Here is a 27,148-nt window from a genome sequence, read left to right as displayed (position 1 = left end):
CACATCTGCATCCCTGAAGATGCTTTTTTGAAACAGGTTGGGCTCAGCAACATTATTTCAGTGCACCCAGAATCTTCACTCTCTCTCTGTCTCTCTCTCCCACCTGAGGTCAACAAGTTAGAAAGAAAGAAGGCAAGCTGAGGTTTATAAGATACATAAGAAGGTGGAATGGAGGAATGGGGAACAACATCCCACAGCAACAGAGAGTAGAGGCCTAAATAATGGCTTTTGAAAGCTTCTGAAGCAATAACAGGGAACACATTCTCTCCCAACTGCCTGCCCTTATTGAAACATGGCCGCCCCTCCTCTGCTGCCCTGTCATTTGGAGGCCTCTCTTCATCCCACACACCCTGCTCCAGAGTGCCAGAAACACCGACCTCTTGCCTAATCCCTGTTATTGCTTCAGAACTTCCAGAGGGATAGCCATGTTATTCTGTTGCAGCATAAAGAATATAGATTCTTTATGCCTCTTAAATGCAAATTTATTAGGACACAATCCAGCTTTCGTCAACCTGGTAACCTCCGGATGTTTTTGGACTACATTTCCCATCAGCTCCAGGCTATGCTGGTGGGGCTGATGGGAGTTGTGGTCCAAAAATCTGAAGGGACCCAGAACTAGAGCCCACTTTTATCAGATGCATGGAGTGTTATGCTAAATTGGGAGGTATGTTTGTGTGTGTATGCGATATATGTTCTTTTGTGTGTGGATGTGCATGCATGCAAACACAAAATGTCTGCAAACTTATTATATTATATCTATATCTCAGGTTTTTTCTCTCCAAGGAACTCAAGGTGTTTTTCACACTTCTCCCCCTGTCCATTGAGCCTCACAACACAAAAGGTTAGGCTGAGATGCAGTGATTGACCCAATTTCAGCCTGTGGCCTTCATGGCTGAGTGGGGAATTTGACCCCTGGTCTCTCACCAAACCATACACTTCATTCATCTGATGAAGTAGACTATAGTCCACAAAAACCTATGCCATGATAAATGTGTTAGGCTTTAAGGTGCCACAAGACTCTTCTTTGTTACACATCAGAGTATAACTTTGTTAAACTCTAAACTGATTCTGATTTTCACCTAATAATGTGCTGGAAAGGAGCCAATCTGTGTGTTTAGTGCACAAACATAGAAAGAGGGAAGCCTCCCTAAACCCAGGGATGAAACTAGGCTTTATTTCACCTGGGTCAAAGACCCAATTTGGCAGTCCCTCTCTACACACATTTGCGTACACACACAGGCTGAGAGCCTCAATGGTGCCCCTCTAGTGGCTTCCCCGGGGCAAAATTCCTGGCTAAACCCACCCTACATAGCTATGGCTCTGCATGGTCCCCAACTTCTTTTCACAAAGGTCATAAATGGGCACCAAATAGGTCATTCATTCAGAAGCTTATTTGGCCAGGAAGACACTAAGGAGGTCAAAAAAGTGACCACAGCAAAGTTGCAGCTGGATCTTGATAAGATGCAGGTGAGGCACAAAACAGAGCACATTTCCTGGTTGGCAATGTCTGACAATGCCAAATGTGCAACCACAATCCTTTGTTCAAAGGAGGAGAGAATCCTCAGTAGGATGGATGCAAATAGGCAGGAAAAGCGCCTAATTGAACCTGCTGCTTCTTAACCCACACAGGAATTTAGAAAGAGCAACAGCTGTTTCTTTAGTTAGCCAAGAGATAATCTCATCTCCTATAATTCCAGTGGGGTAGCTGTGTTTGTCTCTTGTGGCAAAATAGGACAATCCAAGAGTATTGTGGTACCTTAAAAACATGAAAACATACTATGGCGTAAGTTTTTGGGGGCTCGCTTAATCAGAAGCATATAAATAGAGCAAATTAAAATTAAAAGCAAGTAAACACAGACAGTGTTGGGCTACAGCACATTTGAATGACTTAGGTTGTAAACCTAGAACAAGGTGGTCCAACTCTTCATACCAAGTGGGCCACAAGTGTACTTTGACATGCTTTTTAACATCTATATGAAGCCGCTGGGAGAGATCATCAGGGGGTTTGGACTGGGTGTCCATCAATATGCAGATGATACCCAGCTCTACCTCTCTTTCAAATCAGAACCAGTGAAGGCAGTGAAGGTCCTGTGTGAGTGCCTGGAGGCGGTTGGAGGATGGATGGCGGCTAATGGATTGAGGTTGAATCCTGACAAGACAGAAGTACTGTTTTGGGGGGAGAGGGGGCGGGCTGGTGTGGAGGACTCCCTGGTCCTGAATCGCCATTGTGCCCCTGAAGGACCAGATGCGCAGCCTGGGAGTCATTTTGGACTCACAGCTGTCCATGGAGGCGCAGGTCAATTCTGTATCCAGGGCAGCTGTCTACCAACTCCACCTGGTACGCAGGCTGAGACCCTACCTGCCCGCGGACTGTCTCGCCAGAGTGGTGCATGCTCTAGTTATCTCCCGCTTGGACTATTGCAATGCGCTCTACATGGGGCTACCTTTGGAGGTGACCCAGAAACTACAACTAATCCAGAATGTGGCAGCTAGACTGGTGACGGGGCAGCCGCCCCCAGTGACCCAGAAACTACAACTAGTGACCCAGGAACTACAACTAATCCAGAATGTGGCAGCTAGACTGGTGACTGGGGGCAGCCGCCAAGACCACATAACACTGGCCTTGAAAGACCTACACTGGCTCCCGGTACGTTTCCGAGCACAATTCAAAGTGCTGGTGTTGACCTTTAAAGCCCTAAACGGCCTCGGCCCAGTATACCTGAAGGAGCATTTCCACCCCCATCATTCTGCCCAGCAGCTGAGATCCAGCGCCGAGGGCTTTCTGGCGGTTCCCTCATTGCGAGAAGCAAAGCTACAGGGAACCAGGCAGAGGGCCTTCTCGGTAGTGGCGCCCGCCCTGTGGAACGCCCTCCCATCAGATGTCAAAGCGATAAAAAACTACCTTCCAGTAGCACCTTAAAGACCAACTAAGTTAGTTCTAGGTATGAGCTTTCGTGTGCATGCACACGAAAGCTCATACCTAGAACTAACTTAGTTGGTCTTTAAGGTGCTACTGGAAGGAATTTTTTGTTTTGACTATGGCAGACCAACACAGCTACCTATCTGTAACTAAAAAACTACCTGACATTCAGAAGACATCTTAAGGCGTTCAGGGAAGTTTTTAATGTGTGATTTTACTGTATTTTTGGTTTCTGTGGAAGCCTCCCAGAGTGGCTGGGGAAACCCAGCCAGATGGGCGGGGTACAAATAATAAATTATTATTATTACTATTATTATTATTTGACACGGATGACGGAAACCAGCTGTCAATGGATGGTGCGCAGCATAGAAAAAACACAGGCTTAGGGTCCGGTGGTGCCGGCAGGGCGAGTGCTGGAGCAGACGGCAACACGGCAGGCTGGATTAAAGAGGCCGGAGGTGATGTTAGCAATGCGGCCATGGAGATATTTTTTGGCGATAAAGAGCCCATGGCGTAACGAACCTTGCACCATGCATTCAGAACTCGAACGCCGATGCTAGGGTGTCCATGAAAATGGATCCCGATTTTGTCCCAGTCTTTTAATTCCCAAGTTCCATCTTGCGGATACCAGGGACAATGTTCATTGATGGCCAGAATAAGCTGTATCAAATCGCCCTCAGGAACTTCCAATTTGTTGGAGGAGAGGAGAAATTTTAAGTCTTTAAAAAATTTCTGTTGTGGAATAGACAAGAGCTGCCCATTTTTCCAAAATCAAGATGAAAGGGATCGACTCACCAGGATCCGAAGATGCGTGGCGCCTGTAACCCTTGCCGGGCATGGAGAGTCGATGATGTCCGTAGCGTGGATCGGGAAGCCTCACACGGGGCACCACTTGACGGAAACCAGCCGTCAACGGATGGTGCGCAGGATAGAAAAAACACAGAGACAGCGAGTATCTTCAGGGTGGAGGGCAGCTCACTTGAGCATTCCTCCTCTCTGGTATTTTTATTATCCTCTCCTTTCTCTAACAGCCTACGTGGCCATCTGCCAATGTTCCACGTCACATCGCCCGATCATGGCTATACAACACTCATTACCATATATGGTATTACTGCGCAGCGGGAACACAACTCCATATAAGGTCAATACACTCAATACACTGCAAAGCACAGACATGCCGCATCACCGAGGTCAGCGAGGCACCAGCGGCACTACAAGCCTCTGCCATGGCTTCATGGCTCCCACACACGGAACCTGTGGGCCACACGCTGCCTTGTTGCGCATGTGGGGGGAAAGAGAAGCCAAAATTTGATGCCCACCCCCCTCAGTTCTTGCGCTGCCTTCCCAAAGCTGGCTAAGCAAGGCACTGAGGTTTGGGAAGGAGCCACGAGGCTCTGGCCAAAGTTGGGAAAGCACTAACTAGGCTTTGGGAAGGAGCAGGGAGGACTCTAGGACCTTGTCAGAGCCCTCCTGCCTCTTTACCAAAGCCCAGTGCCTGGCTTACTCAGCTTTGGGAAGGCAGTGTGAGGGCTGAGGATAGTGTCAAATCTTGCCAAGGGCTGCAGGACTTGTGGAAGTGAGAGAATTATAGCAATGAGGAAAAATGAATACATTTTTTCAAAGCAGGATCTCCAATAGATGTGTCTCCGGCTTTCTTCCTCTCTTCTTAATTTGTCCACATTGCCTTTCATCATGGCTGTCCCTCAATATAGAACCACTGAGATGGGAATTTGAGGGCTGGTGCTTTGAGTATGGCTCTTGTCTATACATTTAAAAATGCAGCTGAAGAAATTAGGTTCTTAATTTTGGATCCAAAGCCTTGTTTCCAAATTTTACACCATTGGGACAGACAGACAGACCCCACTATTAACATGGAAGAAAGTCTATATCCTTCTTTTTGTGCATATATTTGTGGAGTGGGAGAGGATTTTAAGTGGAAATAAAACTGAAGTTCATGTTTAATTAGATGGGAACATGCAGTGGAATGTTGCTCTAAGGATATTACAGTATTTGCTCTGTTTGATTTTATATTTGACGTGAGAGGGTAAGTTGTTCACTTGCCTTTTATGTAAGTATAGAATGAGTGTCGGTCTCCTGCTGGACAAAATAGAAATAATGACTTATTTAATGAGATTTGTAGACATAAACATTGCTCCCCGCCCAGCCTTTCTCTCTTTTAATTTGCCATACATTTTCAAGAATTAAAATGTGTCTGCATCGTTTTCAGAGCTTGCTTCTTGTAATGGTTATAAGGGGTTACTTGTGCGTAATTTGCCGTTACTGTTGGCTAGATTGCTTGGCTAACCATGCCTCGGCTGACAGCCCTTCACTCCGTGGCCGTTCAGTCGCTTGCAGAATCCGTCAGTGGGCGTTTCTTGAACCTCTTCCAGCAAAGAAGCTGTTTGACGCCAAGTCTCCACCTACTCTCCCTGCGCGGAACCCTTCTGCGCAGGGAAGGAGTGGGCAGAGGTGTGCCCGTGCTCTCTCCACTAGTTTTGGGCGAAGAGTCTTGGAGACCCCTCTCCGAATCCTCCATCTCCCTCCCTTCTCTACTGGTGTTGCGCTGAATTGCTTCCCCTCTGCTGGTCCCCTCTCCTGCATCGCTCTGGAGCCTTGCCTCCACCTCTTGCTCCAATGTCAGTTCCCTGACACTTCTCATGCTCATGACTGGGAAACAGCAAAGCAAGAGCAACTAGGCATTGTAAGCAAGAGCAACTAGAGTCAGTCCTGGATTTACAGAAGCCATCCCCGTTTCTGTTTTGGTCCCGGAATGTCCCGCTTTTCCTTAGGACAGCCCTATTTTCATCAGAGAAATGTTGAAGGGTATGGAGTTATGCAATCCCTGAGCCAAGGAGATAAGTAACTATACAACCTTTAGAAGACATCTAAAGGTAGCCCTGTACATGGAAGTTTTGAAATGTTTAATGTTTTATTATGTTTTTATATAGGTGGCTGGGACAACCCAGTCAGATGGGCGGGGTATAAACAGTAAAATTATGATGATGATGATGGAATAGGAAACCCCTATTTTCATTGCAGAAATGTTTGAGGCCATGTTGTAAGTCATTAAACATTATTTACGAACTGGGACACTGCTCCCAAAGATCAAGCTCTCCTCTTGCAATAGTTAAGAGACACGTGGTACACCTTGAAAACATTGAATCTGCTACCCCCACAAGATTGAACTAAATCTTCAGTCTAATCCAGTATGCTAATCTCACTTTGGCCATAATTAAAACTATGAATTATTCCATATTCTCCCCTACAGTAAGTGAAACAGATTGTTATGTGACCTTGTGGCTGCCTACGGCTTCATGTGAGAAAGTTCGGACCAAAACAGTGGCAAATTGCAAAGATCCAATATGGAATGAAACATTCTACTTCAGGATCCAGAGCCAAGTTAAGGTAGGATAAAAGATGGTATATGCATAGGTTCCTCTAGGAGAATCATCTCCATGTTGCCCTAGTTATTGATCTTCTGTATCTGTGACCACTTCTTTGTTTCACTGACTTTAAACTATGTACTAAAGAGTCCCTTCTAAATAAACCTAGGCTAGGATCTTGGCTTCTCCTTTATCGCAGCTTCCTTTCTTTTGCTGCCACCATTTTGAAAAGTATCTGCTATTCAGATACACATACTGTACGGTCATTATATAATGCAATGCAATACAGATCTCCACATTATTAGTTGTTCTACACAGGAGTCAGACCAGTGGCCTATCTAACACAATATCACCTACAGTGTCCGGCAAGTAACTCTCTAGGGGTCTTTTCAGTTTTACTACCTGAGATTTTTATTATTATTATTATTTTAACTAGAGGTGCCCTATGATTTGGGGCCCTTTCTCATGTAAGTGAGTACTCCTGTTTGATAGAGCCTTCTCACAGGTATACGTAGCACACTTCTGTTTCTCCTTTGTAGCCTACAGTTGGACTAAAATAGCCTTCTCTCTCTCTCTCTCTCTCTCTCTCTCTCTCTCTCTCTCTCTCTCTCTGCTTTGTGTTTCCATTATTCATTCATAATACTTTTTAATTTCTGATTACAGAATGTTTTAGAATTGACTGTATGGGACGAAGATGTTATTCGAGATGATGACTACCGTGTCATTTTATTTGACATAGCTAAAGTCCCCTTTGGAGAATCAGTTTTTATGAAATTTGAATTGAATCCCCAGGTGAGCACGCATAGAGATCAATCCTTAACTGAGCTTTTTTTTGCATTTCTCACATATTGTCCTACCAGGTACAGGTAGGTTTAGAACACTACAGCACACATAACTGGCTGTAAAGTAACATAACATTATATGTAATAAAACTGTAATTTAATCGTCATATCAAAAAATTGCAAAGCACAGTTCCTGATGGCAATAACATATCATATTACTATTAACCTTCTATATGTATTATTGTCGTAAAGTCCAAAGATTGTCAAGTCCATGATTACAACGTTCAGTTCCTGTTGGCAATGCCATTTCATACTGATATCTTCCTTCTGCATCGTCCTATGTCTTAAAAGTGTAACAAACGAAACTTCCTTCTGCATTGTCCTATGTCTTGAGAGTGTAACAAATGGAACTACAGTGGTACCTCGGGTTAAGTACTTAATTCATTCCGGAGGTCCGTACTTAACCTGAAACTGTTCTTAACCTGAAGCACCACTTTAGCTAATGGGGCCTCCTGCTGCTGCTGCACCGCCGGAGCACGATTTCTGTTCTCATCCTGAAGCAAAGTTCTTAACCTGAAGCGTATGTAACCCGAGGTACCACTGTACTTAGTAACAACAAGGCAGCTGATGATAGACCAATTCTCAGGATAAACCATTGTTTTGCCCATCGGGCTTCTTCAGTGACAAGGTTTCCAGGAAATTTTTCATTAGGTTTTTTCAGCCAAAAGTAGTCCACAGGAACGCAGAAGTTGCCAATCAGAGACGCTCCGGTACAGTGGTACCTCAGGTTACAGATGCTTCAGGTTACAGACTCCACTAACCCAGAAATAGTACCTCAGGTTAAGAACTTTGCTTCAGGATGAGAACAGAAATCACGTGCGGCAGCGGCGGGGCAGTGGGAGGCCCCATTACCTAAAGTGGTACCTCAGGTTAAGAACAGTTTCAGGTTAAGAACAGACCTCCAGAACGAATTAAGTTCTTAACCCGAGGTACCACTGTACAGGTAGGTAGCCATGTTGGTCTGACATAGTCAAAATTAAAAAATTATCCAGTAGCACCTTAGAGACCAACTAAGTTTGTTCTGGGTATAAGCTTTTGTGTGCAGGCACACTTCTTCTTCTTCTAGACCAAGGATGATGAACCTATATTCCCAGAACTGCTCTCTTCTCCAAACCATCTTTGCCATGCAATCTAACACCCTCATATGTGATTAGCCTCCCTCATGAAATTGGCACCCTCTAACAATTATAGCTTCCTACTCAATATGGTTCTTAGATACAAAACCCAACAAGAGATACCAAGGTATCACAATATGTGGGACATGTTTGCTCAATGGCCATTCACCCTACTAAGTCTGCTGATAGTGGTGAAGAGTGGTCAGTGGCAGAGGAAGGGGGTGGGGTAGGTGCGGGCCACCACAGATGTCACCACTGAGGGGGGTGACAAAATGCCAGGCGGCACTCACTGCAAGGCTGCAGAGATGCGGTGGCTTGGACGTGTGCAGGATCCATGATACCCAAACAGTCCGCCCTCTGCCTCCACCCCAGCTGTAGGGCGGCTGAGTGGGAGGAGGCAGGCAGACTTCGGAGGCTCCATGGTGCGCCCTGCCCCTATGGGTGGCTCACCCCGCCCCTGGGCACACCGCCCCAGGTGCCTGAGCAGCTTCCTTTGCTGCTGAGAGGGGTAGTACATATCAAGGTGAGATTACCACATGGACTTAATTCACATCAGGAGACCCTGTTATTCTCATCATCCGCAATTTAGTTCTATGTAGCTATATACAGTCCTATGCTGAGAAGATGTATAGTGACATATGCTTCCTTTTCTAACCTTTATCATATACTTAGCCTTTCAGCTTTGAAATCCATCTGAATCCTTAAATCCAAACACTTTATTTGAAAATTCCATCTTTTAAAAAAAGAAAATGTGCACACTGGGAAAAAAATTGCATAAACCAGAGGTGAGTTACCTGTGGACCACCAGATACTGCTGAACTACAACTCCCATCATCCCTTGCCTGCACGGTCAATGGCCAGAGGTGATGGGAGTTGTAGTTCAGCAACATATGGAGGACCACAGGTTAGCTGCTCTGAGTGTGAAGAATTTGGGATATTCACTGTTGCTGATGACCTAGACAGCAAACAAATATGAAAAGAGGAATCTGTAAAACTAATATATAGGACTCATAGTTTAACAGCAGCAACAAACCTGACCTTATTGTGCACATCTGAACATACAAACATGGGATTTTAAAGTTCTGTATTTAAACAAACATGGGATTGTTAAGCCTTGCAAATTGGGATTGGGCATCATAGACAAAAAGGTGAAAACAGACCTGAAACAGCAGTTCTGCATGTTTTTTCAACTGCCCTATGGTGTGGCGCAATGCATCCAGCTATTAACCAGAAGGTTGGTGGTTTGAGCCCACCCAGGGAGGCTGGGGGCAGGATTCCTGCACTGCAAGGGCTTGGACTAGATGACCCTTGGGTGCCTTCCAATTCTACAGTTCTATGATTCTATGAAAGAAAAAAGGGTGTGTGAGAGAGGAGTGCTTTTCACCAAGTTCTTTTTCTTTCTCAAGTTCAATTTTCAATATTCAGTTTTAATTTCTGCAATAAGATTGGGGGGGACTGATCTTTGATACGTCTCATTCCATGCCAGGAAAGGCAAATTCTTAAAGGAATTACAAACTCAATGTCTATGGAACAATTATTTGCAAAATTTGTGCGATTTATGCTGCATTCTAATTTTCAGACGCATGAACAATTGGAGGTTGAATTTGCACTGGAGAATATGTAAGTAACCCAAGTACTGTAGAAACCAATTACTATAGAAACCTGTCTGCTGTAATGAATTGTATTCTCTTGTTTTTATTTTATTTTATTAAGAATAAGGTCTCTTGTGTTACTTGGTGTTTGAATGTTCGTTGGGTATTTCATCGGCAATCATTTGTAGCCCAGCGTGGGATCATCTTGTATGTTGGAGAGTGGGACAGAAATGTTTTAAATCTAAAAGTTACCATCAGCAGCTAATGGCCATAGAATGAGCCCAATTGTATAAACTTGCTATTTATAAAAATTCAAGGTGATGCAATTCAAATTAGCTATCCATCTCCCTTCCTTGGTATAAGTGAGGAACTTGTTAATGGGGAGAGGTTTTCCTTTCTTTCAACACATGTGCCTACGTAGCAAATAAAACACACCTTAGCGTGCCTTCAGATGCAAACTTTGCCTGTGCTGATTTCCATAAACTGGAGAGCAAAAGACGACTTCCTCATAAGAACTCTGATTAACATAATGCTTCCTCTTCTCCTTGCACTAATCCTTCCTGTGCATTTGGAGTAGCAGAGGCCAGAATTTCTTCCATCAGGACTGATTCCCTCAGATGTCTAGTTTGCAGGTGCCTGGCATACAAATACAATAATGTATTGCTTTAGCTCAAAAGCACTATGATTGCTGGATAAAAATGACATCAGGGATTTGTACCATTTCATCAGACTCTTCCCCTTGGGTTACTATTGGGTTACTACTAAGAAGAGTATTCAAGCCGTCATACTTAACCTAACAGTAAGTCTCATTGAACTCAGTGGCGATTACATCTGAGTAGGCATGCATAGGATTGTACTGGAAACAATTAAAAAAATATAGAGCAGTATTATTTTGAAATAATTGCCTGTTGTCTCCTACAAGAACTAAGCTGTCGATGCAAGACAAAAGTTAGGGATGGGTCATATTGCTACAAGGTTCTGAATTTCCTTGTCCTGGGAATTTTGCAAGAATAAGTCGTGTGTCACGCTAGAGTCACAGGCAAAGAAACGTAGTGATGACAAAATGGACTAGATTGTGGTGATGTGGCAGTAGGATGATCTGAAGGATCTATGAATTAGAACACTGACCTGATTAACACTTGGCTTTTGTATTTTGAAATCCTCATCAGTAGAGCATGCCTAAAATCTGCTTAATATGATGATTGCCATCGTTGCTGCACAGCCTTGCCCTCTGGCTGAAACCAAACCTTTCCTGCTAAGCAGTCAGAATTTAGGAACTCATTTCTCGGAGTGACCAGGGACTCAGCTATACAGCTGCAAACGAAACATTTTAAGTGTGTTGTAAAGTGCATTATACAAATGTGACACTAGATGGCAATGGCGAGCTATGGCAAATTCAATTTATTTTTCAAAACGTTTTTTAAAAAAGCATTATCACAACATATATTTTTTTTATGTGTGTGTAGATTCCACCTAGGAGTAATGCCATGCCACCAGACTCCTGATAGTGTTGTTGATGCTACTTAACAAAACTAGGGGGGAGCAGGGCAGTGGAGGGGGTCAGGACTGAAAGAGCTAATCCCATCTGCACTCACATGCATCTTGACCTCACTGCTCTCCCACCTCCACACCATTCTGGTGAGGAAAAGCAATGTCTCTGTTGGGAAAGCAGCAGGGCTGGCTAGTCCTGGGGCTGGTAAACAGCAAAAGGAAAAGGGCAAAGTTAAATTCTAAGACATAAGTTGACTGTTCAGTTCTAAGTTATGTTGAACAATTGTGTCTTAAATCATTCAAGTTGTAACATAATGTATATATATGAATATTTATTTCCTAGATGTGGTCCAGCTGAAACCATCATTACAAATGGAACAATAGTGGTAATTTCCATTTCTTCATGTATTTACTGTGCAATATCTCTGGCTTGCAGGAACTCTGTAAGCTACCTCTACTTAATATTAACTGAACAAGATCCTGAGTGAAAGTGTGAAAGAGAAATCTTAGATATGGGTATGGTGGTATGGGTATTTTTTTCATTCCCACTCTTATGATATGCATACCATGGGGGCCAAATCAGATGTTACTAAATCAGAAAAATAAATTTTGGGTGGTCAGAACTCAACTTGGCTACAGTAATATTTGAATTGGCTTCCCATGTGAGTTGACTCAATCATGTGATAAGTGCTCATATCAGGTTATATACCAGAAATGGAATGTATGCTTTGGCCCATACAGATAAATGCACAAACTGTGTCAAAGGAACCTTGATGTATGGAATAGTGAAATGAATGAATCTCAGTATTAGGACACCATGAGACAGCAAAGCCAAGTAGCTGCAATGGACTAAAATCTTCATGACATGAAATATGATGAACAAGTCATTGCAAATGTTGCCCATCATCTTTTCCTTTCAATGCCATCACTAGGTTTCAAAGAAGTACACACACACACACACACACACACACACACACACATACACACATCCAGGGGTTTTTTAGAGCTACTTTTAAAAGTGTCATTTCTAAATGCCAGAAGTACTCTTTGAGATCTCACTTTGAAAAGCAGTCAGTGACTAGGCACAAGAACTCTGGGATCTGTCTGTGTACATTTGTTAACTCTTCTTTATACAGTAAATTATGGAGAGGTAATTAACATGGGACCCTCTAGGTGTTGTTAGACAACAATTCCCATCATATGTCTGAAAATTAGCCATGCTAGCTTGACCTGATGAGAGCTGAGTTCACTAACATCTGGACGGTATCACATTATACTATCTAGCAATAAAATTGCCTTCAGGTTTTGGGCAATATTCATAGTGGCTGCATCCCAAAAAAGCCCACTTATAATTAGGTAATTGTGAAAGTGGGCCTTCACACATCTGAGAATTTAGTTTAGGAAAAAGCCATGTCTTTCTCCTCACAAAGCAGGCCCTGCATCATGCAACTACTGCTGTCAAGTAATATCTGCTTGGGGGTGGGGCGTGGTTCACATTTTCTAGAACAGTTGCTAAGTCATTTATTAACTTGATGAATCTCCAGAGCTCATAAGTTTAATTCAATAAATTAAAAGCATCATGTGAGAACATGAATATATAGTGCTTTCTTTCTGGGGGGACGCAGGGGTACACATACCCCTAAACATTTTGTGAATCTTTGTACTTTTGTCCATTTACTGTATTTATTTTCCCTGGTTTAAACTAAAAAATGGTGATTTTCTTGAGTCAAAATGAGAGTACCCCTAATCGTTTTTTTCATTTTGTTAAGAAAAAAGCACTGAATATATGGCATTTGGCCAAATAAATTAAGTTTGTGGTTGCATAACATTCATGGCGCAAACTGTGAGATGAAAAATGTTATTCACTACTTTGTGGGTTGCTTCTGTTGCAGTGTCGTGAACTTTGCTGTTTAGAGGTTCAGGCGGATCAAAGGAAACAGAAGAAAAAAAAGAATACGTATTTTAAACGTGAGGGTTATTCCTTCATTAAATGCTTTTCCACACTACCACCCATTAGACTAGATGATAGAGGCCTCAGGTTTGGAGTTCAGGTGCTAGGTCCAGTCTGGAATGGGTAAAATTGCTAGCAAACACACTCAGGCATTTTGCTGACGTGGCTTCCACCTTAGATGGTACTATAGTATACTCTGAAATGTCAACAGCCCAGACTGAAAGAGTCAAGTTTAATGTCTTCAACCTCTGTCCTGGTGAGAACACCACATTACACCATGGTGTAAAACAAACTATGGTTTAATGTGAGTAAGCAGCTTCCATGGCACACCTATGAAACAAATCTGAGCCTGAGCCTGTGGTGTGTTTCTCTCTCAAAAACCATTAAGTGGTGACCAAGGTTTGTTCTTGACTTGCCACCAGATGGTTGTATGGGGAAAGCGGTTGAGGTGGCAGGGCAGGTGGGGGAGCCCATGGTGGTGGTGCCTCAGGAACTTCTGCCGCCTGAGGCAGCAGCCTCACCCTCCTTAATGGCTGAGCCAGCTCTGGTACCATGTCTCTGTAAAATCACTGTTGTCTCTCCTTCCTGTTAAGGCTTTAACTTCCTGGATCAATTTTTCTGAAAGTGCTATAGTCCAAACTTTTTGGACTATAGCAGCATTTGTAAGAGTCTGTCACATTTATTAAACTCCAGAGTGCCACCTGTTCTTGAAATGCCCATTTCCCCAGATTGGGACAAGGCAGATTTGGATGTAGAGATGAACTGTTAGGCTCCATGAAATGGTTTTTAAGGTTATGTTTCTAAGCATACTTACAGTGCGATCTCATGTGGCTTCTCAAAAGTAATCCCCATTGAGTTAAATGGACCTTACCCAGAGGCAGGTGTGCATAAGATTAAAGTCTTAGCTGTAGATACATTCCATCTACTTTTCCAGTATCAGGATGTAGAACAAAATGCTAAACAGAGTTAATTGGAGCTAAGACCCACTGAACACAGTGTAGTTTACTTGTAAGTAAATATGTATAGGCTTGCACTGTCTTTATTCATAAACCTCTGTAACATTTTTCACTATAATGAACAAAACAGCATAAAAAACTTTCATGAAATGCATGTCTCAATCCACATGAAGAGATCTCAGTGGCATGGAGGTTGATATTATTTCTGATATGGTTGCAAGTGGTGCTGTGGTCTAAACCACTGAGCCTCTTGGGCTTGCTGATTGGAAGGTTGGCAGTTTGAATACCTGCAATGGAGTGAGCTCCTGTTGTTTTGTCCCAGCTCCTGCCAACTTTGCAGTTCGAAAGCACACCAAATGGCATTTCTGTGCGCTCTGGCTTCTGTCACTGTGTCCCATTGCACCAGCAGTGGTTTAGTCCTGCTGGCCACATGACCCGGAAAGCTGTCTGTGGACAAACGCCGGCTCCCTTGGCCTGAAAGCCAGATGAGCTCCGCAACCCCATAGTCGCCTTTGATTGGACTTAACCGTCCAGGGGTCCTTTACCTTACCTTTTATTATTTCTGATGTTTGGGGTTTTTGTTTGCTTTTTAAAACTGCTCTGCTTTCTTTTTTCAACATTGTCCTCTTTTTCTTTTTTTTTTTAGAACAAGATGTCAGATGTACATTGAAAGGATCCTTTGAAGGAACTCAAGACATTTCATTAGGCTGTGTCTCCAACTTGCATTTCACTGATCCTTCCCTTTTCCACTATGCCAGGTTTAAGCAAGCAGAACTGGATGTTCTACTCCCAAAGAAGAGGTCACTTCCCAACTTTGTATGTCATAGCTGAGCATGGTAGTAACCCGGATAATTTTAGTTAGTCACGCCTTTTAGTGGGAGAGGTGTTTTAAAAAAGCAATTCTGTTTTTAAAGAGGCAATCTCTTTATTTTCAGTGTTGTTGTTGCAACTCATGTGGAGCTAACGCTTACAAAAACAGGAACCTGACTCTGCCTCTGAATGCACTTCCCACTGATCAAGATATAATCAAAGAAGTAAGTACTCCTCCTCGGCCACTCTGTACTTATTCTGCAGGGTTCAACAGGGTTCTATTCATTCTCCCATGCTTTTGGACATCTATAGGAAGCCGCTGAGAGCCATCATCCAATTATTTGAAGTCAGGTGTTCATCAGTATGTGAATGGCACCCAGCTCTGTCTCCGTTCCATCTGAAGCAGGAGCATCTGTGTGGATGCTGGACTGTGTCTAGAGATAGTAGCAGGCTGGATGAGGACCAGTAAATTGAGACTGAAGATGGAGGCTTTTCCTGGATCCAGGAGCTGTATAGAGGGCCTGTTCCAGATGGAATTGCATTCCTCCTGACAGAACAGGGGCATAGCTTGAAGGTGCACCTTTAGCCATCATTGTCACTGGCCTCAGTGGCTATGAGAGGCTATTCCTAGTCCAGCTATGGCCCTTCTTGGTCCACCATAGGCTGACTATAGAAGTACATGCTCAAATAGCATTACATTTAGACTAGGAATGGGAAACATTTCCCTTCTGAACATCTTTTTGAGAGCCACATGCCAGTGGTAAGTAGGGGGGACCAGAGGCAAAGATTGACAGATCAGTGAATATAAGCTTAACCTTTGTGCAGCAGGCACACACACACACACACACACCACACCTCTGTCCTCCATCTTAGCAAAACGTACAAAAGAACTGAAGCAACCACAGACAGCTTAAACAACATATTATAAAATACACAGTTACACATAAAAATACTGCATTAATACGAAGTTACTAATATCTACAAATCAATATCCATTCATTTTCCTTCTTTCACACCCTCCCTCTCATCACCCAAGGTCCAAACAAACTCTCAGCATACCATATGGGCTGGTGAAGTGTGTGGTCTGGAAAGATGAGGTGTGGTTGAGGAGGTGTAGCCTTGGGAGATCTGACCTCTGGGCCTGAGGTTCCCACCCCCATTTTAAACTATTGCAGTGTGCTCTGTGCTGGTACAAGGGACGCGGGTGGCGCTTGGGTAAAAGCCTCAGCGCCCAGGGCTTGCCGATCGAAAGGTCGGCGGTTCGAATCCCCGCGGCGGGCTGCGCTCCCGTTGCTCGGTCCCAGCGCCTGCCAACCTAGCAGTTCAAAAGCACCCCCGGGTGCAAGTAGATAATTAGGGACCGCTTACTGGCGGGAAGGTAAACGGCGTTTCCCTGTGCTACGCTGGCTCACCAGATGCAGCTTTGTCACGCTGGCCACGTGACCCGGAAGTGTCTCCGGACAGCGCTGGCCCCCGGCCTCTTAAGTGAGATGGGCGCACAACCCTAGAGTCTGTCAAGACTGGCCCGTACAGGCAGGGGTACCTTTACCTTTTACTGTGCTGGTACAGAATGTGACTACCATGTTATTAGCTAGCAGTGCTAAATGTTCACGGATCCTCAAGGAGTTACATAGGCTGCCTATTCACTCCTAGTCCCAGTTTGTATTCCAGAGTTAACACTTTAAAGTTTTATATGCCCTGGGATACAAATATTTGAAGGAATGCCTTTCACACTACCCATTCCTTAAGGTTATTTAGGGAGGCACTGCCTGTTGTTCCCTCAGTGGGTACAGTTTGTTGTATGATAGCACAGAACAGGGCCTTTTCTCTTGTGGCAACCCATGTTTAGAACTCGCTTCTGTTAGAGATCTGGTTGTCCCTCACATTCATTGCTTCTAGTCATCAACTTAAGGTGTAGCTTCTTATTCAGGCCAACAGAAATAGCTGATTTAAGGATTGCTTCCTTTGCTGTGGCATTACCACCTTGCTGTGTTTATTGTTTTAAGATGCTGATGTTATTTACTGGCTTTATGATTTTTATGTTAATTGATATATTGTATTTGAATGAATTGCTATATATCACGCTGGCCAAATATTCTTTCAGATACTTGGGTCCCAGGCCAGTGTTGTGATGTCATCACATTACATTTCCCCCAAGTGGAGCAAGCGTTGAAAGTACCACAAGGGTACCATAATGGGTGGAATCCAATACAGTTGTACCTTGGTTCTCGAACGCCTTGTTACTCTGACGTTTTGGCTCCCAAATGCCGCAAACCCAGAAGTGACACTTCTGATTTGCAAACTATTTTTGGACGCTGAACGTCCGACGTGGCTTCTGTGGCTTCCGTGACTTCTGGTTGAGTGCAGGAAGCTCCTGCAGCCAATCAGAAGCCGCACTTTGGTTTTTGAACATTTTTGGAAGTCGAACGGACTTCCAGAATGCATTCCGTTCGAGAACCAAGGTACGACTGTTTAGCTTTTTTTTTTTCCTGTCAGAGCAAGGATTTATTATTGCACCACAGAATTTTCTCCTTCTCTTTTCCCCCACAACCCATGTGCCCCATAAATCTGTTCTAGGGGTTCCCCCAAAGCTCTGGAGCAGATTTGGGGAGAAGCATGGTGCATGCAGGAGGAGAAGTGTTGCACAAACAGTTGGGTTGCACAAACCTTGGGGTGATGGGGTGCAGTAGTTGAATACTGCCCAATGGGAACAGGAGGAAAGCTTGACATGGGGCTGCTGTCTTCATTGGCTGCATGAAACAAAACCACTATAGTGTGTGGGACTAGTTAGAGAAATGGATGGTCCTGTGGAATAACTGCAACCTGAAATACATGGGAGATGCCCTGCCCACATCCTTCCTAAGTATTAGCACAATATATAAACTGCAGTTGCATTTTCCAGACTATGTCAAAGTCACTTTATAAGTCAGTATAGGTACTAGAATCACCGACTGCAGAATGAAACCAAAATTATGTACATGATGTTGTGAATTTCAAATTTTAGAGACAATCATTAGAAAGAGTGTAAAAACAACACACAGAAACCATCTCTGATTTTTGACATTCACAACAGCATATGCAAACCTGGCACAGAACAGGAAATATATTTTGTCTATTTTTGGAATTTGGGAAGGCTTTTATGATGTGACATAATTGATTGTATTTAAATTCTTAACTTTTAGGACAAAGAAGTTAATTTACACTTCAAAGCAAAGACCTGGTAAGATTCAGTCAAAATAAAATAATGTGGTTTTTGGCTCTTCCGCTTTATCCATTTTTAAAAGATGTGACCAATTCCCCACCCCACCCCACCCCGCATATTTACTTCACAGAACAACTTAGCTTTGTGAAGCTTAGATTCAAGGAACCAAATTTTGGGCCTTCAATTTCAAGTTGAGAAATCTCCTCTCAAATATTTGTATATAGTTTTGACTTGAAAACTGGAAAATCTTAACATATGCCAAAAGTAAATTTAGGATCATAATGAATATGTTTATCACTAACACTATGACTTTGAAATTGTACTTCTCAAACCCCTTTACTACTGTTTGAGAGTCATTACATTCAGAATTATAATCCTCTTCCAATAAAGCGTGTCCTCCCTAAAAGAGGGCACGTGTTGCGGTGAGACCTGGAGACCTGACCTCCTGGTTGTGGGTGGATATATTGGATAGCCACAACACCCAATTGGTAGGTCCCTTGTTGCTGGGCTTAATCTGCCCAATGGGGTGCAGTCTAAACAGATCAAGGGACCTATATATACCTATGCACGTGACCCAGAGCTTCCTCTTTCGGCTTGTGCATCGGAACACCCGCCCACCTCTCCCTACTTTTAGGGCATTTTTGCAATTGGCCTTCCTATGCTGTCGTGTGCCATCTGTCGTTGGGACAGGGGCATGGCAGGAATTTTCCCCACTTGGCTGATTGGCTGTTGCCATTTGGGTTTCGCCTGCCACGTAGCAAATCGTCACAACTTGTAAGGTTACGGATAGGCTCTGGTTCATGTGATAGGGATGGGAGAACGGTCTCACCATCCCTATGTGAAGGGTATTCCATTAAAGGAATCCAGGGACTCAACTTGGTTTGGTCAACCCCTGAGAGGGGGTTGTGCCCATGCCTGAGTCCAGGGGAGCATCTGGGGAGTGAACATAGTCTGTTCCTGAGCTTTTCACCTACCTCAGGTGTTCATCCTTGGCTGACCTATTCTGGTGCCCTGCGTCAGCGCTGCCTGCAAGGGTGCAGGGAGCTAGTCAAACCAGAGCCTATGCAACCACTCTTCTGTAACCAATAAAGTTGTGGCCTAAATTCTGCCCAAAACCAAAACTAAAATTTGAGTCAAATGTGTGTTTATTTAGGGGGGAGGTCTCTGGGTCTGAACACGCAATGTGCTCTGCTCACCATTATAGAAGTGGAGGAAGAGTTTTTTGCAACTAAAAAATGTACTTTAAAAATTTCTGCACTGTCGTGAATTGGATTTGAGGTTTTCTGGTTGGAGTTAAATTAACATAGCATCATCTATCAGTTTGGCCACAGCCCAGCATCACACATTATGCAAAGTGGTTTACATTTTTGAGGATCAATGCACTGGATGCAGACCTGCCCATTTTCAATACTGCTTCGCACAAGTATCTGGTTGGCCACTGAGAAAGCAAAATGCCCTGGACCAGTTGGACCTTTGTTCTGATCTATCAGGGCTCTTCTTGTGTATTCTGAAAGTTCTGTTGTATGATACATTTTCACCTGTGTTACAGCACATCGGGCTTAGATGTTCGCTTGGGGTTTGATCTCTGTCCAGAGGAACTGGAATTCCTGCAGAAAAGGAAAAAGGTTGCTGCTGATGCCTTTAAAAGGGCACTACAGCTTGAGGAAGATCTGTGTGAAGATGAGGTAAGGGGGGTGCACATTTTACAAGCAGATTAGCTGGCAAACAAACAGGTGTAGCAGTTCTGCACACACATACCTACCTGTGTGCTCTAAAAATCTGGACACTTTTTTTTCTTTTTGAATTCTCCTTTTTATTGCATTTTGTTGAATTGGAAACCCTCTCATTACAGCTTTACTTGCGTCCCAGATTACTCTTTTTTCCACTGTGGTCTTCAAATTTGTTTCAAAATAGTCTTTCATAGTTTTTTTGGGCCTTCTTAATAATTTCTGGATCTCTAAACAAGGTGTCATTCATCCTCCATCTGAAGGGGCCAATCGATGTTGTTTTCATTTCCATCTTCACAGGATTATGGTCGGAGCAAGTTTTTGGGCAAATTTCCACTTTCCGAATCTTAGGAGTCATTCCTCTGGTTATCCAGATTTGGTCAATTCTTGTCCAGGTCATTTTGGCTTCAGAAAAGAAGGTTCCCTCTCTACCTAGGGGGTTCTTAGTTTTCCAGGTATCAATTAAGTCCATATTGTTTGTCATTTCAAAGAAAGTTTTCGGTAGTCTTCCATCTTTTGTGACTATCTGTCTTTCAGACTTGTCCATATTTGTCGATACTACACCATTCATATCTCCCATCAAAATAATGTTACAGTCCATAAAGTCCAACAACGTCTCATGCAGTTTCTTAAAAAATTCAGATTTCCCCTCGTTTGGCGCATATATTCCTACTATCAAGAGTCTCTCTCCTTGAAATTGTATTTCAATGGTCACGAATCTTCCATGTTCATCTTTGATAATAAATTTTGGTGATAGACTTTCTTTTCCATAGATCACAACTCCTCTCTTTTTAACTTTGTCTGAAGAGATGAATTCTTGGCCTAATCTTTTATTTACTAATACTTTCCTGTGTTATCTAGTTACATGAGTTTCCTGCAGGCAAATCAAGTCCAATTGTTCTTTTTTCAACAAGTGAAAGACTCTTTTCCTCTTGTCAGCGGAATTAAGACCCCTAATGTTCCAAGTTAATATCTGCAGAGACATGTTGTAGTTATTTAGCTTTTCCTCCAAATGCTCCCAGTAACTGTTCGTGTTCCGTCGGCGGTGTCGCTTTTTCTGGTTCGTCCAATCCCAAAGGATGCCGTCCTGAGTCTAATAATCCTGGCCTCGGCACTTTAGGCTCTTTTTCTTCAGCCTCTTTTTGTAGGGCTTCCTCGTAGTCTCTCAAGAATCTCACTTTATCTTCCTCTGATCTTATCCTTACCTTTTCCCCTCTAAAAGTAAAAGACAGGCCCTGAGGAAATTCCCACCTGAATATAATGCTGTTTCTTCTTAACAGGGCCACTAAGTCTCCGTAGTTAGCTCTGAGATCCAGTAAATATTTTGGGATATCTTTAAAAATTTCTATTCTTGAGTCTTCTATTTCCAGTGATTTCTGATAATGGAGACTCGATATTTTGTCCCTCTCTTCTTTTGATCTAAAAGTAATCAAACAATCTCTCACCCTATTTTTCCTTCTGTTTTTCCCAAGCCTGAAAGCAGTCACTATCTTGAATTCTTGTTTGTCCGGGTCCAGGCTCCAGAATTCTTCAAATTCCTGTGTAAGAAAGTCACCCAGGTCACCTTCTTCTAATTCCGGTACCACCCTGACCTCAGATTAGTCTGTTTATCCTTAAGTTCAAACATAGACAATTGTGCCCTATGGTCCTCTAGCTGTTTGTTAATTGGCGGTATCTTTTCTTCTACCGCTAAAACCTTCTCTTTCGCTTCTTCAGCAATCTTTTTTGTCTCTTTAGATTCCTGCAGCAACCTGTCAATGGCCTGTGTATTAGAGTTCACTTTTTGCCCCAAATCATTGATGCTTATAGTATTTAAGTTCACCTTCTGCCCCAAATCATTGATACTTGTAGTATTTAAGTCAATTTTAACTGTCAAGTTTTGCAGGGCCCCAAGTATTTTATCTAGTGTTGCAGATACATTCTCTTCAGACCCTGTTCCTTTTGCTCCCGTCTGAACAATATCTTCCTTTTCTGAGGCAGTAGGGGCTACCAATGATGGTCTTCGTTGCTGCTGTCTAGTTTTAATCCTTGTTGATTTTTCCTGCGGCTTATCTTGAGGTTGAAGTTGATCCATTACTTTGTGTCTGAGAACCAAGGTCACTTTCAGTATTCAGACTTGTTTAGGTAGCAAGAGAGTAGCCAGCTGCAGTGGAAAATCCCCAGTTATAACACAAAGTTCCTCTAGGGGAGCACAGTGGCGACTTGTCTTAACGATACTTGTTTCAAAAAGTCTCTTCCCCAACTTTCCAGTTGTTGCAATAATAAAAGAAACAGTAACAGAGTTAAAGCTTCCTTCCAAAGTTTCAATTTTCCTTGCAGAGTTCACAAAAGAGTTACAATGTCTACATACGGTGCGTGCCCAAAACGGCCTTTCTACTGTTTTAGGCAGATCGATATCAGGGATTGAGCTATGGTCTTTTCCTTTCCCTTTCTTTCCCGAAAATTAAATATTTTCCTTCACCACCACCCCCCGCAGCTCGGTAAGGGGGTTCTTTTATCTGACAGTGAAATTTAAGTCCTTCTACTTCCATTTTTCACAGTTCATAGTTCCGTAGTCTTTGCTTTAGATCTATTTACAAGACCGGAAAGGCAGACTTCCTGTTTGCGCCTTCCCGCTTCAGTGCCAAATTCAAGTTCATAGTATCGATCAAAGGAACTATTCCTTTGATCTTTCAGTCTTTCCAATTTCCTACTCACGGGTAGTTGTTTCAGATCGAAGTTTCACAGGAAAGAGGACAGTGCTCTCCGGCAACAGCTGTGCAGCTTTGCTCCGCAGAAGTAGCGATCAACTCTCAGCACCACGCTGCGCTCCCGTCCCGCTCCGGAGTCCTTTGCAGGGCTCCTTTGCAAGTTCAGGGGGGCGCATAAGGTGCCCGCCGAGTCCCATGGTCACAGGCTTCACCCGCCTGCGATTTTCGGAAGGGTCCCCACTTCGCTGTAGCAGTAGGACCCGATTTCTGTGGGGCTTCTCCCTCCAGTTCAGAGGGAAACCGCCATTGCCGATGGCGCCGCCTCCGGGAGTCCTAAAAATCTGGACTCATCCCATGACCTGCTTTGGTTCTTTGGAGAAAAAGAAGTCATCAATCTTTTTCTAACAAAGTTTACAATTTATGCCAGCAGTGAATATTACCTCAATGTGTACTCTCATATCCCATCTTTCCCCTGAGGTCACTGCTGGGCAAATTAGCTGGGCTAGTGCTGTTTCCCCAAGTCAGCTAAATTCCATGTGACCTGGATTCCAGGAACAACACCTGGAAGGCTTTTACGTTTGCATTCCTTTCTGCTGCTCCCATTGACACGCTGTTTGAAGCTCCACAAATCTATTCTATACCTGCCCTACTGGCTTGCCTGCATGTAAGGGCTCTGCCAAGAACCTGGGAATGGCTCCAGGGAGCAGTGACTTGCACAGAGTTCTTTTTGAAATGTTATGGCTGTAGCTCTCCAGATATTGAAGTACCAGCTGTATCTATATTTTGTAGCAGCCCTTCCCTTTATAAGCCATCCTAATGAATGTTCTGCTTTTTTCTATATCAAAACAGGTGCCAGTGGTGGCAATTATGACGACAGGAGGGGGGATGAGAGCACTTACAGCATCATATTCCCACCTGTTGACTCTCCAAAAGTTTGATCTTTTGGACTGTGTTTCATATTTTACTGGCTTATCTGGCACAACATGGTAAGGAAATGTGAGCAAAAGAGTTAAGTAACCCATATTTATGTCCACGATGCAATGAAATGAATTAATATAACAAGATGTTCCTTATGCTGCAGCGAGACTCCTTACGGGGTCTTCGCTGCGAGATCACATTCACATTCAGTGCTATACCAGCTGCACTGGCTCCCGGTGGAGTACAGGATCAGGTTTAAGGTGCTGGTTTTAACCTTTAAAGCCCTATACGGCCTAGGACCCTTGTACCTATGGGACCGCCTCTCCTGGTATGTCCCACAGAGAAACTTACGGTCTTCAAATAAAAACATCTTGAAGGTCCCAGGCCACAGAGAGGTTAGGCTGGCCTCAACTAGAGCCAGGGCTTTTTCGGCTGTGGCTCCGATCTGGTGGAACACTCTGTCACAAGAGACAAGGGTCCTGCAGGACTTGACATCCTTCTGCAGGGCCTGCAAGACAGAGCTGTTCCACCAGGCCTTTGGCCAGGGCACAGCCTGACTCCCTCCCTCGGCAAGCTTCGCGGAGCTCTGGCCCAATGGTTGCCAGTGGTTTAATTTGAATTAATTTTATAAGGAATGATTTTAGAGTGTTGTGTTGTGTTGTACTGTTGTATTGTTTTCTTGTTGTTAGCCGCCCTGAGCCCGGCTTTGGCTGGGGAGGGCGGGATACAAATAAAATATTATTATTATTATTATTAACCTTCGCATGATGGGGAAGTGGTAGCTACAGTCAACTTTCAGTAAATATTGGTTCCTTTGGAGAAACTTGTTTGTTTTTGAAACTAATACCCTGTCTTTCCGTAGTATAATCAAGTCTAGAGAAATAAAACACAGTATTAAAAACAATAACAATTTAAACCCATTCAATACAATGGATTAAAAGCAGCTTGAAAGACAGTGGCAACATAAAAAAAAATTGAGAGCAAATTCTGCAAAATCTCACTGATTTGTTTTTTTAAAAACAACAACAACAACACGTTATTGCTGCTCATTTAAAAGAATGCCAGAATGGGATTAAGTGGATGCTTCTAAAGAGGGTTTTTCCAAATCTTGGTCACAACTGAAAAAAGTACTTGTCAGTATGCACTGGCATAGCTCTGAAGGTAGGAGGAAAAAGCAGATGCCAATGCTTATGATATTCTGGTTACAAACAATTTTAAGGCAGAGATGGAGAACCAGAGGCCCTCTAGATGTTGAAGGACTGTAATTTCCACCATCCCCATCCATTTGCTAAGCTAGCTGGTGCTGGTGGAAAGGGCTCCAATAATATCTGGAAGGCCACAGGTTTCCCATACCATATGTAGGCTTTTAAAGGTCAAAACTAGCAGCTGGAATTGAGCTTTTGAACAAATTGGCAATCAGTATACATGGTACAAGACCGCTGTAATGTTATCTAATTAATTTGGTTCTAACCAAAACCAGCTGAAACATCTGGGCTATGTTCAGGCGCAGCTCCAGGGAGAGTGAATTACAGCAGTCTAGGTGGATGGATTTTGATTCTTTTTCAAATCTGACTGATCACCAAGTTTGGGATCAGAAATCCACTTCCTTCCTTCCTACTGTGGAATGGTCAATGTTGCTTGAATCATCTCATGCTATTAATTCTGTAGCTTTTTTGATGTAGTTTTGGTTACCCATCCCACTTTTAAAAATGGAAGTGCTGGGCTTTTAACAACTGCATAAGAAGCAGAAATCATTTGGTAAAGCTTTGTCTATTATTCCATATCCAAATCTTGATTGTGGTCATTAGTGAAGAAGAGTTTGGATTTGATATCCTGCTTTATCACTCCCCTTCAGGAGTCTCAAAGCGGCTAACATTCTCCTTTCCCTTCCTCCCCCACAACAAACACTCTGTGAGGTGAGTGGGGCTGAGAGATTTCAGAGAAGTGTGACTAGCCCAAAGTCACCCAGCAGCTGCATGTGGAGGAGAAGGGAATCGAACCCAGTTCACCAGATTACGAGTCCACCATTCTTAACCACTACACCACACTGGCACTCAAAGTAGTGAGAGCTGAGTTATCATCTTTGGCTAGCACAAATGGCCAATCTTTTACTGGGAATGCTCCAATAATTGCTGCTCTCAATACAGTTCACATGGATCCCCCAAACCTAGAACTCAAGTAAAGACATGGCCACAAAGTGTCAAACACCTACATTTCATGTTTTTCCTCTTCTGAACCCAAATCTGTATTTACTGTGTTTCTTTCCAGGACAATGGCAAAATTGTATGATGATCCTAATTGGTCACATAAAAATTTAGAAGAGCCACTCGTTGAAGTCCAAAAACAACTGAAAAAAAACAAGTTCCTTGCCAGTTTTTCCCCAGAACGTCTAGCATACTATTCAAAGGAGCTGTGGCAGCGTTATCAAGAAGGGCATCATATCTCTTTTACAGATCTTTGGGGACTTATCATTGAAGCCATGCTACACGATACGGTATTATATACTTTACTCTAAAAACACCAGCTAATGCCTAGTTTTGATTAGGGGTACAATCTAGCAAAAATGAAGCATTTCAAGTTCCATCATACTCAGAGTAGACCCACTGAAATCAATGAACTTAAATTAGTTGTGACAAGCTTAATAGTTTCAACAGCTTTACTCTGATTAAGTCAAATACATCCCAACAGTATTCAAAATTCTCATTGTTCTAGGCACATTTTGTGACAGGCAATTTCATTAGCATGAGCAATTTCTGAGCTCTGGGCTCAGTACTGCGCCTAAGATTTCAGATTAAAAGATTTGCAGAGTGGAAGGAAAAGAGGACCCTTTTCTGCCTTCCCACTTCCAGCTACTGCCTGAAGACTGGAGAAGAGACCCTCTTAAGAATATTAGTGAGGGGTGGGGGGTGGGCAGGGGAAGGACTAGACCATGTGAAAAATGAACATAATATTTTAGCTGTAGTTCATTCGTTTTCAGCTTTGTAATATATCTTCTTATTATAAAAAAGCATGCCTAGACATTCTGTTGTTGTGCCCACAACCAAGGTTTAAGGTGCCATTTAGCTGCTAGCTTTCATATCTCAGTTTCTAACACTGCATCCCAGTAAGATGAAGTGAGGCATCTGGGCAGGATAATTTTTTTTTAGTTACAAAATAGTAGCATATATCACAGAAGTGCTTGATTCCATAAGAATAAATTACCCAAAGACAGCAATCCTAAATTACTAGTAAAATCCATTTTGTTTTTTCTCCACACAGAAAAGTGCTAGGTAATGGATGGTATTCAATTAAATGATCGCAGAAGTGCAAGAATTACTGGTAGTGGAATAGGACTTCCCTCCATCCCTTAATCTGCTCTAGAGATTGTGGGAACACACACACACACACACTACAACAGATTTAGGGAGTGGGCAGACAGAGGAAAGGAGGGAACATTACGTTTTGCAAGGATTGCGATGATCATTGTGCTGATGGAATGAGCTGCTTAGTGCTTCATTGAACACAATCCCAACCATGCTTCTTAACATACCAAAATATAATGTCAGATAGGA

At 43.1% G+C, this 27,148-nt stretch overlaps 2 protein-coding genes across 3 annotated transcripts in view; one reads left to right on the top strand and one right to left on the bottom strand.

Annotated features, from left to right (window-relative positions):
* LOC309340772 (cytosolic phospholipase A2 epsilon-like) overlaps positions 1-27,148 on the top strand; it is a 46,476-nt gene that overhangs the window by 10,313 nt on the left and 9,015 nt on the right. For both annotated transcript variants that reach the window (XM_081859848.1, XM_081859849.1), the window contains 11 exons: positions 6,189-6,325; positions 6,967-7,095; positions 9,840-9,880; positions 11,687-11,729; positions 13,236-13,311; positions 14,897-15,066; positions 15,186-15,284; positions 18,243-18,280; positions 19,812-19,947; positions 23,529-23,665; positions 25,866-26,091. In XM_081859848.1, the coding sequence (XP_081715974.1) occupies positions 6,189-6,325; positions 6,967-7,095; positions 9,840-9,880; positions 11,687-11,729; positions 13,236-13,311; positions 14,897-15,066; positions 15,186-15,284; positions 18,243-18,280; positions 19,812-19,947; positions 23,529-23,665; positions 25,866-26,091 (1,232 nt within the window). The remainder of the gene's footprint in view (positions 1-6,188; positions 6,326-6,966; positions 7,096-9,839; positions 9,881-11,686; positions 11,730-13,235; positions 13,312-14,896; positions 15,067-15,185; positions 15,285-18,242; positions 18,281-19,811; positions 19,948-23,528; positions 23,666-25,865; positions 26,092-27,148) is intronic.
* LOC309340994 (cytosolic phospholipase A2 delta-like) overlaps positions 7,496-27,148 on the bottom strand; it is a 272,520-nt gene continuing 252,867 nt past the window's right edge. The window contains exon 21 of the transcript XR_014156146.1: positions 7,496-7,578. The gene's annotated coding sequence lies outside the window, so the exon portion shown is untranslated. The remainder of the gene's footprint in view (positions 7,579-27,148) is intronic.

This window comes from Podarcis erhardii, assembly GCF_964252035.2.
Source record: "Podarcis erhardii genome assembly, chromosome: 1".
Classification (NCBI taxonomy): Eukaryota; Metazoa; Chordata; class Lepidosauria; order Squamata; family Lacertidae; genus Podarcis; species Podarcis erhardii.
This window is presented reverse-complemented; position numbering and strand designations above follow the sequence as displayed.